The sequence below is a fragment of the Sinocyclocheilus anshuiensis genome, unplaced genomic scaffold, assembly GCF_001515605.1.
Source record: "Sinocyclocheilus anshuiensis isolate Anshui unplaced genomic scaffold, SAMN03320099.WGS_v1.1 scaffold352, whole genome shotgun sequence".
Classification (NCBI taxonomy): Eukaryota; Metazoa; Chordata; class Actinopteri; order Cypriniformes; family Cyprinidae; genus Sinocyclocheilus; species Sinocyclocheilus anshuiensis.
In genome coordinates this window covers 159,081-170,626 of record NW_015557093.1, presented here as the reverse complement: position 1 = coordinate 170,626, position 11,546 = coordinate 159,081, and the positions used below count along the sequence as shown (strand labels likewise).

Genomic DNA, 11,546 nt, shown 5'->3' with positions numbered 1-11,546 from the left:
TTTCACAACGAATCACACAGTGCCTTCACGACATGGCGGCGGCAACAACAATACTACAGCGAGAATAAAAGTTACGCCTTCTTTCTTTGCGTGAACATTTGGGTGGCGTTATGCAAATCTTCCCACATCGTGACGTAGACATGTGGGAGCTGTTAGAACGAGCCGTTTTAGGTAGGTGTGGCTGACTCTTAACTTTTATAAAGAATTATCTCTTTGGATTTGAGACTTTAGTCTTTGCAACTTTACAGATCTTCTTTATGCACCAAGAGCTTGTATCACTCCAAAGAGAAAGGAAAACTTGAAATCGCATCATGTGACCCCTTTAATGTTGACTACAACATGCCATAGGTATTGTTTTAAAATGTTTGATTCTGTATTGTTTGGTCACACTTTAGGCTACATTAAGGCTCTATTAATTAACATTAGTTAATTAATTAGTTAACATAAACTGCCAATGAAAAATTCATTAGTAAAATTCAGGTAATTTCAATATTTAATAACACGTTAAAATCAAAAGGCACAACTGTGTTATTTAATGAACTAACAGTTGTATTTTTTTAAACAAAGATTAATAACTTCAGTGGCAAATGTAGCTATTGCTCATTGTTAATTGTTAATGCATTAACAAAGGTTAACTAATAAGATCATATTGTAAAGTGTTACTTATTGGTCTTTATAATAATTCATTTGCACTTTAATCTGTGAATTTTTTTTACTTCATGCATTTTTGTGTATTTATTGTATGTAAATGTTCAGTTTTTTTTCTGTTATAAGAAAAAAGTTATTAAACCTGTTTGACAACATTTTTTTGCAACTAAATCTCAATACCGTGGTAATACCATATACCGTGATAAAATCATTAGCAATTAATCGCAACATGAAAATTTCATACCATCATATGCCTAGTCCTATTTGATGTGGTCGTAAAGATGTATATAATATAATGTATATAATATGTATAAATATTTTTAACACCATTTAACTGGAAAAATTAATTGTCTGCGTTAACGTGCTAATTTTGACAGCACTAGTTACAACATATTACAAACAAACATCATAACCTATTAAAACAGTTATTTGATATTATTTTCATATTTTATACCTTTTATTTTACCGTTTATATTTGTGAAAATGAGTATGTATATTTAATGTTACCTGTGCTTTGTCAATATTAAGATTATTTTAATGTGCCAATGAAAACATTGGCTTTCTCCAGGTCTTTATCAACTTATTGATTCAAAATAAAACAACAAATTTTTACTTTCACAAGCCATCAAGTATTTCGAGCTTGCAGCAGGAAGTTTCAAGTTAAAGCTTACAGGTATGGCATTTTGATGTAGTGCGAGAACACATGAACGCAAGATCGCTGAAGAACGCATATTGAGAAACGGCCTAAGCCTTTGGGCACTACACTCAAATGTAATGAAATGATTAAAATTATTTAATGATCACTTTTAATTATTGAAAAACAATATAGTGTAGCTTTAAGGAAAATTATTGCAAAATCATTTTGCACCAATAACTGCTAAAATATTTTGGTTTATTTAAGAATATTTGGTTGTGATGATGACTCTGTACTGAGTATCTGTGCGTTGCTGCGTTCTTTTAAAAGCTTTGCTTTAAACCACTAATGTGAAGCCTGATACAGAGTGATGCCCATTAATTACTGAGAGCCTTATGTGTTTGAGATCTGAAAAGTTTCTCTCTTCCTGTAGCAGCGGGACAGCGGTGATGAAGAGGACATGGAGAAGAACAGTGAGGATGAGGAGGGTCAGTTGGAGGAACAGATCGAGAGGTTGCAGGAGAAAGTAGAGTCGGCCCAGAGTGAACAGAAGAACCTTTTCCTTGTTATATTCCAGGTGCGTGCGTCCATGACAATGCAGATCCATTTTATCCTGATGTAAAAAGCTTTTTTGTTAATACGTTTTTTTTATACAGGCTTCATTACTACATAAAAAAAAAAAAGTTGCAAAAGATGTGTCCCTGTTAATGTCACAACTCCTTTTACACATTGTTCCTATTTGTCAGGAAAGAATAAACATTACATTCTTTTCATGTCTTTTTCTCTCTGTGTGTCTTTTGTGTTTCATTATGATATTTGAAGACAGTGCCTGGAGCTAAGAGATGACAAAAGAACTGTTGTTATCTCTTTTTCTTTCAGCGCTTCATTATGTTACTGACAGAGCACCTGGTTCGCTGTGAAACGAGCGGCGTAGACCTCAACACCACCTGGTACAAGAACGGCATCGAGAGGCTACAGCAGATCTTCCTCATGGTAGTCCTGATCCACATGTTTGCAGGTCTATACTGTGTATTGTTGGTCATTAAACATCTCTTATTAATTACCTTCAATCTTCATTGTTGTCCACAGCATCATGTGATCATCCAGCAGTATATGGGTACCCTTGAGAACCTGCTGTTTACTGCTGAGCTCGACCATCATATCCTGGCTGTTTACCAGCAGTTCTGTGCCCTTCAGCTCTGAAATCCCACAATGCATCCCTTCAGACTGTCACACCTGCCTGTTTATGTGGCATTTCAAGGTTTAGTGACATCCATCAGGATCATTGGAGATGGTTGTTTTGTAAGTAGAGATATTGGGAAATGTCTGACCCTTTTTGGGCCCTTGATATGTTTGTGTAGTGTTTCTGTTTTTCTTTTCATTTTTTTTTTTAACCCATTGTCATCAGCTCTGTGGTAAGTGTAGGTCTTTTAAAATGCTTGGTGTTTAGTAAACCATGATAAAGAGCTTTGTTTTACTCAAGCAACCATGGCATGAAACTACTAGTTTTTATGCGTTTTATGTCATTTTGATTGAAAAACGATTTAGTCGAGTTGGGTTACAAGTAATTCTACGTTATCAATGGTGTGCCTCTGTAAAGCAGACTGAGCTCTTTTGCCTCTGTAATGCCATGTTTTGGATGATAAGATGTCTTCCTCTTTTTTTTTTTTTACAAAAATACAAAATCAAAAAATCAAAAAAATAATAAATCACCCTGCTTATGTGTTGTTCTTGCATGCATTTAAGAGGATGTGGACTGACATGATCATTTTTGGGTATAACTGACAATTTAAGTCCTTTGTGAACTGTTCATACAATTAAGATAAAACGTATAAAATGTGCAGATGAGTATATTGAGTGAAAAATTACGTTCCAAAAACAGTGTTTTTGATTGTATAATTAATTTTATTAACATATAAACAAATGTTTTGGTCAAGTTAGCAGGAATAGGCAATAGATAATGATTTAAATGGTTCCTGAGCACTCATCTGGGGTTAGTGTAAATGCCCATCTTACTGTACACGGTCACGCTTATTGCATGGCTACTTTGCTAAATAAATAAATGATTGGAAATGAAATACTGATCAGAACTGAAAATACTTCACTTAAGTGAGAGGAAAGAGACCATAAGAGTTCTGAGAGAGAAAAGTAGCAGCGAAGGAGTCAATGGACAAATGTACAGTTTAGCGGTCATTCAAAACATTTTGACCACACAATGACCGATCAGAATTGAGTATTTCATAAAGCTGTGCAATATTTTGCATCAATACCACAGTTTAAATCCTAGTATAGCTATATACAGTATGGAAGCTTTTTCCCACAATGATAAAACAAATGGTAATTGCCACTTTTTCTCACAATTCTCTGAAAAAAATATATATAAACTTGCAATTCTGAGAAGAAAATTGTCAGTTGTGAGATGTAAACTTGTAATTGCAAGGAATAAAGTAAATTGTGAGAAATTGCAATTACTTTTTAATTTTTTTTTACTGTTAGAAATAAAACTGTTCTGACTTTATACCTCGCAATTATTTTTCTCAGAATTGTGAGTTTATATCTAGAAATTTTAAGATCTTCAAAAAAAAAAAAAAAAATTATTTGCAAGAAAAAGTTGCAATTACCTTCTCTTTTTTTTTAAAACCACAACAGTTATTCTAACCCAGCAACTCTTTATTTATGCATTTACTTAAGGTAGAAAGTTAGTCCTATGGACATTTTATTGCACTCAAATATATCTCTACTTTCATAATATAACTAACAGCCTAAGTTTCCAACTTTAAACATCCAACAACATATGTACCTCATCAAATAACTACATTGTAAAATAATTATTAATGCATTAAGTACAACAGTTAAAAAATCCCTGTACCCTGTATTGCAATAAAAACATTTAAAATTTGATATTAATATTGCATGAAACATTTGGTCTTGGTTTAGCTTTATGTAACATTAATTGCGGTTAAGCTGGTACCACTTCTGAGCATTTAAGGCACGTATTTCCGATGTTAATGAGGTAAAAGACTTCTTAAAGTGTACGTAAACACTGTCAGTGGTTTCTCTTGCTGTTAGATCAGTCCGTCCCTTTATGCATCAGTGCTGTTTGCCCAGGCGTCTCCTGTTGACTGGTCTGTCACTGTATTTGGTGAGGCTGTGGCTTCCGCACGGAGTCTCCGGTAATCCGTGTGGAAAAAGCCAACAAAGCAGCAGGTGCCCAGAGTACACAGGCCTGCCATCACCAGCACTGGCACTGTGTGTGTGTGTGTGTCTGTGCATTTAGGATAAAGAGCAAGAGAGAGAGAGAAACGAATGCCTGGAGCTCAGCCCAACTCTATCATTAACTCATCAAGGCATCAAGCGACCAGGAAAAGCCGGAAGGCTGAATTAATTTGGACGTGTTCCCATTTTGAACATTTTCACTACCCACATTGGATTCAGTTTATGTGGAAAGTAGATGTGAAACTAGTGCACTAACCAGCCACACTAGACTTGCAAAGCATGGTGGGAGTCGTGACACGGTGAAGGGAGGAAACTATTCGCCACTAGAATAAAGCCATGCTTTTTACCACTTACTGCACAGCGTACTGCATACTATCTTTCAGTTAATACCTAGTATGTGAAATATTTCAAATAAGTGCAATACTCACCTGTCCAGCTCAAATTGGCATCTGCTCCAGTAGCACATACAGATAATGGAGAATCTGCCATTGGTTTGGCCAGAGCTTGTAGCAGGAGCAGATAAAGGGCGGCCTGAATTTGTCTGATTAAACATCACATGAAACACATCAGTAAAGTCTATAAAATGGTAGTAAGCTTAAAGGAATAGTTCTCACCCTCAGGCCATCCAAGATGTAAATAAGTTTGTTTCTTCATCAGAACGATTTGGATAAATGTAGTATTACATCACTTGCTTATCAATGGATAATCTGCAGTGAATGGGTACCGTCAGAATGAGAGTCCAAACAGCTGATAAAAATAACACAATAATCCACAATCCACATGACTACAGTCCATCATTTAATGTTAATGTCTAGTGAAGTGAAAAGCTGTGTTTGTAAGAAACAAATCTATCTTTAAGACGATTTTAATTTGACACCGTCCATAATAACGTTTCCTCCAGTAAAATTTGATCTCCTGTTGTCCTCTCACATCAAAATCCACCAACATATTTACTTTGAACTATTTTGGTCTGTTTTCACTTGTACACAGTGCATGCATAATCTGTACATAATTCTCTCCTGATTCAGACAAGATGACTTTTTTTTTCCAGGAGAAAGCAAAATTATGAATAGAGGACTCTATTTTTAGTGTATTTTAGTTGGAAGCCACAGTTTGAAGTTTAAAAAAAAACATCTCAATGGTGGAACTGTTTCTTACAAACACACAGCTTTAATTGATGGACTGGAGTGGTGTGGATTATTGTGATGTTTTTATCAGCAGTTTGGACACTCATTCTGACGGCACCCATTCACTGCAGAGGATCCATTGGTGATCAAGTGATGAAATTCTACATTTCCCCAAATGTGTTCTGATGAAGAAACAAACTGGTCAAGAAAGGCCTGAGGGTGAGTAAATTGTGAGAAATTTTTCATTTTTGGTGAACTATTCCTTTAAGAGAAGAGTTTTAGCAAGCTGTTGTTAAAAACACGTAATAAAAACCTTATCCAGACACGAAGATCAATCCAGAGGATGTTGCTTCACCCACAGGATATGAGCATTCAACTCCAAGCTCCATTGCGATGGGATATACAGAGTACCCAAAAAATCCAAACCACGCACATACTGCACCAATGATGACCTTCTGCTCGCTTAACTGGGAAACCTGACGGACAGCAGGATGACATCTCAGGTCAAACACACATTAACAACGCTGAAATCATTACTCTACTCACCACAGCAAAAACAGAGCAGCCCAGGGATGTCAGACACATGTTTATCTTAGTGACTTCTGTAAACTTCTAGGTCTTATCCACGTACAGGCCGAGGAGAAAAGCACCCAGAACACCGAATACAATAGCAACTGCACCGCACAGTCCTGCGAAGTCCTGCCACATTAAACATGTAGAGACAAAGTTATATTCACTTGACAAAGCTAACACTACTAATACTGTACAGATTTGGCAGGCAATTGAAAGTGATGTTTATATAAACCTCCTATCTATAATCTATCTATCTAGCTTTCTTAGGTAGTGCAGTGCTATGTTTTTTAAATGTATAAGTCAAGGTGTTGTCAATCCATCATTTAAAGTTAGCAAACTTTGTTTTTCGAGTTAGTTGAGTTGAGCTAGTTATTTAACATATTATTGCACAGGTTAGTTTTATGGTTTGAGGTAAATGTGGGTAAATTCTTTTTGGGTTCTTACATTTGAGTAGCCCTTAACACAAAGTATCTGCTCCAGCAAGGTGGAAAAGCAAGTGAATACCCCTATTCCTGAACCAAAACACACCAGCAGGACCATGTATGCTTTGTTTGTCAGTAGCTGTAAATAAAAGAGTGACAAAATGCAGTGAATCTCAGACAGCAGTACAAAATGACAAGAGCCACCTGTAGTCAGATGCTATATTTCATAAATTCTCGAAAAATGCACTCATGCAATAAGTTGTCATGTCAGTTTGTTTAAAATTGTGTAGTACCAGTTTCACCCCCTGTAGAAAAGGTTCAGAGCTGGAGGTCACCATGCTGGCAGAGGGGGGTGTCGGGGGGACGCGTTCACGGATCCCCACTGTTGCTAGGAAACAGGCTACGATGGCAGGTTTAGCATATATCAACAGCTACAAGTCAGACAGAGAGAAAGCGGGACTATAGGGATGTACACCAAGTTCTTACCAGCATGAAAAGTGTACTGGTGTAACTAATTATCATCGGAGAGAAGATATTCATTCGTCAAGAGCAGCCCAACAGTATTTGCTGGAAAACAAAAGAGAAGAATATTACCATTCTACAGTAAGTTAGGCTAAAGGCATTGAAATACCATATAAGATATGAGCTGTAAAAAAGGTTACCCATGGAAGCCATCATGTTAGCCGTGGCCCTCTGGTGTTCAGGGAACCAGAGAGCTGCCAGCTTGGTGGGGGCAAAGATGACCAAAGGCTGGGCAAAGGCACAGAGCGTCTGGCCCCCCATGACCATAGGGAACATGGCCCACTCTGGGATGCAGTTTATCATGCCAATGACACGCAGGATAGCGCCCAACATGTTGAGCCATGAGCCCATGATTAGCTGTTTCAGAAAGAAAAGTATATGTGTGTTTCTTTTGACTGTCATTGTTTCCCGTGGACTGTCATTTTTCGTAAATGTCATGAATATATTTACTACAGTGCCTTTTTTTTAATACATCCCAAATTATGTATTGTGTTTGATAACTTTCTGTGGTGAAAGTGACATTTTAAACATGAAATAAAAATAATAAATGTGTTAAGTAAATAAATAAACGAAAAGGATAAAATTGATAACTTTTATAGCGAGCATTTTAAATAACACAATTTACACATATATATATATATATATATATATATATAAAGTGTTGCATTTTTTGGCAAAATAGTTTGATTGCAAATGACAAGTACGTTAACTTTTAATTCAAATTTATAATTAGTCGCAAAATTGTTGGTCGCTGTGAAAATCGGTTTGCGCACCGGAAATTAAGTGCACGCTCGTTGCGGCTAGGTTAATATCAATGATGTAATATAGCCCAATATATAGCCTATAATATAACATTTTATTTCCTATTATTTTCCCACTTGGTTTATGTGTGTTTCGTCATCTTTTATAGTTCGTTTACGTTACTGAAAATCAAATGAACTGAAGTGAGATACAGATACCCACTAGGTGGCAGCCTACAACAAGTAAATCTAATTACCGTAAAGACAAAATGTTACAAACGAAAGTTTTTGCTCGTCAAGAAAAAAGTGGAGTCTGTGAGTTTGCAGGTTGGTAGGCCTACAGATGATTTGGGACAAACACATTGTAATTTAATTGAAAAATATATGATTAGTTACTTCAGTGAATATTATCTGACCTTTAGCCAATATAAACCTTTACCTTTTATATAGGCCTATATGTAATATGGCATGCTGTCACACCTAACCATACTTTCTGCCAAAATAACACATCTACTAAAATTATATTTACAATAAAACTGTGATATAAGTCATCACTGCCAAAAAAGATGCATTACTGATTTATTTATTTACAGAGGGAAAAATAACTTAAACAATGGTATTTGGCAAAAACTATAGTTATTATTCCTTTTTTAAAATTTATTTTCGTAACAGATTTGAGAGTATGTTTGTGTATACCGCGAAGCGCAGTCCCAGTGTGTCCAGCACCCATGTTGTGATCAGACTGAAGAAGATAGCAACCACTACATAGACTAGCGACAGCCAGTTTACCAGATTTAGAGAGACTTGCAGTTATTGTGCTGTCTGGTCGGCCACAGGAGCAAAAGTCAGCCATGACTGTAGAGAAATTGAACACATAAAAATGAAGATGTAGCTTCAATGTGTACGTTATTACGATATCTATTCAAAAATACAACTATATACATATGTATATATGCCATTTATTATATATATGAAGTGCATGAAGTTGCTCTATGACACAGTCAAAGTCTCAGTTCAACATTTTTTTGAACTCGGTTCAAAAAACAAACCACAGGTCAGAAGGGCCCCTCACATGAGCTAAATATGACAAACACAGAGTGACGTGCAAGTGTATAAGCAGCAAGTTGTACAGAGAAATGATACTTGAATTTAAACTATCGGTACAATTATACAAGTCAAGCCACATTGTAAATAAAATTTGAGTAAATATATGATTTTATTTTCCTCCAGAATGTAATTGAGTAAAAACACAAGTATTTAATTTCAGTGGTACTAGAGTAAACACTTAGAAATGAAGAACAGCTATACCCCTTCTGATCATTATTCACAGTGCAGTGGCCAATTGCAGTGTTGTACACAATAGCATTTACTTGTTAGCTATCAAGAATATTATATGTATGCAGCAGCGTGACAGATGGCAGTCAGCTGATCCCAAAACACAATACAGTCGTTTTATGCACCACTGCACAACTTACTGGGACACTGTTTCACATTAATTCAAATTCATAGATGTTGTTTTGCAGTCAGTGTGGAAATCTTTTGTGCATTTGTGTAACTTAAGATGCTTTCCTAAAATGAACTGTCATTGATGATTGTACTTAAAAATTATTTTTGTACTTAAAAATTCTTAACACATGCCTGCTACTACAATCCAGAATCACATATACAGGTTTAGGTCGTCATCATATTTCCTCAAGATTGTAATCTTTAAATAAGCCCTGAATTACACCATCTGCTAAGATTTAACACAGTGTGCCAAGACACGATGTAGATTTCTCGTATTTCAGATGAACAGCTTTGGACGTCTTGGCCTTGTAACACATATACAATGGTGTCAGTGCAAATGACAGGTCCCACGGGAGCCACGGGTGCATAATTAAGATTGACAAGCCCCTTTCTGGCGCACGCCCTCTTCAGATATAATAGCCTCGGGGGGACGTATCCATGTCCTACTACAGCTGGGCTATTAGGAAGACCCTGTTATGACCCTGTAGACTGAAGCCCCTAGTGGACTGATCACTATGGAAAGTGTGAACATAAAAATCAGTTCAACTCTGGATAAATTGGGGGACTTGAGCAGCAACAGACATAATAAATTAGTAGAGATGTTTTAATTTACAACATGATATGCTGATTAATGAATCGCAATTAATCGCAAAGATCCTTTTTCATATATCCAGATCCATGAGCTTGTCCCTGGCCTACAAAAAGCTTGTTTCTTTTTGTAAAATGGCAATATGCTTTGGTTTACATCAGTGTTTCTCAACCCTGGTCCTGGGCGCCCCCCAACACTGCTCATTTTGTATGTCTCCCTTATCTGACACACCCATTTCAGGTCCTGGAGTTTCTTCTAATGAGCTAATGAGTTGAATCAGGTGTGTTTGATTAGGGAGACACACAAAATGTGCAGGGTTGGGGGGCACCCAGGACCAGGGTTGAGAAACACTGGTTTACATCATAGCTGTGAAACATGATTTGCTACTTGATATTACAAGTCAAAAGCACATGATTCTTATAGTTTCAGTGGAAACATTTTATTGGACAAAAATGTGAATATGCAGGAAGAGGACTGAAAATTGCGTATAGCCTAGATAGCCTATTTATTAAAACATAATTGTGTCAACTTGTATGATATTAGTTGAAAGCTAACAGACATGCACTTAAAGGGATAGGCTAGTTCACCGTCACCCCATTGACTTCCATATTATGGAGAAAAATAAAAACCACTATGCAAGTCAATGGGGACCAACTAAAGGTGAACTATCCCTTTAAGTGTATAAAACGTAAATTTTAATTTCATTGAAAATTTAAAGTAAACATAACCCAGGCTGGAGGCTTGGGAAGAGGGATTCATGACGTAATTAAAAACAAAAGTTGTTGTATAGGTGGAGTAATTCAAAAGTACCTCCGGTTCTATTCAGATAGCTATATTCCCCTGGCATATGTGTACTTAATAAAAAAAAATAATTCACGTAGGTTATGATTTCTCTGTAAATGAATGAGTAGCCTATGCCAATAACATCCTACCATTGCGTTAGAACAGTTTAGCAGGCAGAGTACAAATAGGATGAACCATCTCCTTTTGTAAACTTTGAACTTTGTAGCCGTGTTTCTTGAGTCCAGGTGAGACCGAACATCTTCACTCGAGCTCCCGACGAGCGCTTCAGCGTCCGCGCTTCCATCATCCATAATGACAATCCCGAACCACAACCAGATCACACCAAGAGTTTAAAAACTCTTAAAAACTCAACCCGTCGTCAGCGGTGTATCCATTTGGGTCCAAAAACAATTCTGTCAGTAATCTACACAAATAACTTAACCAGTTTCCAGAAAACGTTTCCAAACAGTGAACAACTAAAAATCACGAGCATGGTTATTTGCTTTGTCTAGAAAGACCATTGTTGTGGTTTTGATTTCACATATATGCCGGTGAATGGGAGTTGTTAGGCGCTTCTACCTTGCAACAAATCCATAATCATCACATCACCACTCCCTTCAACCCGTGACTCGCTGTCATAGCGCCGGCCGGTTTCCTGAAACTCCATGCTTTATCCGTCTAAAGCAGGGGTGCCCAAACTCGGTCCTGGAGGGCCGGTGTCCTGAAGAGTTTAGCTCCAACCCTAATTAAACACACCTGACCCAGCTAATCAAGCTCTTACTAGAC

The 11,546-nt window shown here is 36.8% G+C and overlaps 1 protein-coding gene and 1 pseudogene across 1 annotated transcript in view; one reads left to right on the top strand and one right to left on the bottom strand.

Moving 5' to 3' along the window:
* LOC107677382 (nuclear cap-binding protein subunit 1) overlaps nucleotides 1–2,989 on the top strand; it is a 21,027-nt gene extending 18,038 nt beyond the window's left edge. The window contains exons 21-23 of the mRNA XM_016472265.1: nucleotides 1,716–1,859; nucleotides 2,162–2,275; nucleotides 2,372–2,989. Coding sequence (XP_016327751.1) covers nucleotides 1,716–1,859; nucleotides 2,162–2,275; nucleotides 2,372–2,485 — 372 coding nt within the window. The 3' untranslated portion in view covers nucleotides 2,486–2,989. The remainder of the gene's footprint in view (nucleotides 1–1,715; nucleotides 1,860–2,161; nucleotides 2,276–2,371) is intronic.
* Nucleotides 2,990–5,939: 2,950 nt separating this feature from the next.
* On the bottom strand, nucleotides 5,940–11,488 carry LOC107677349 (major facilitator superfamily domain-containing protein 7-like; annotated as a pseudogene).
* Between the last annotated feature and the right edge of the window lie 58 nt (nucleotides 11,489–11,546).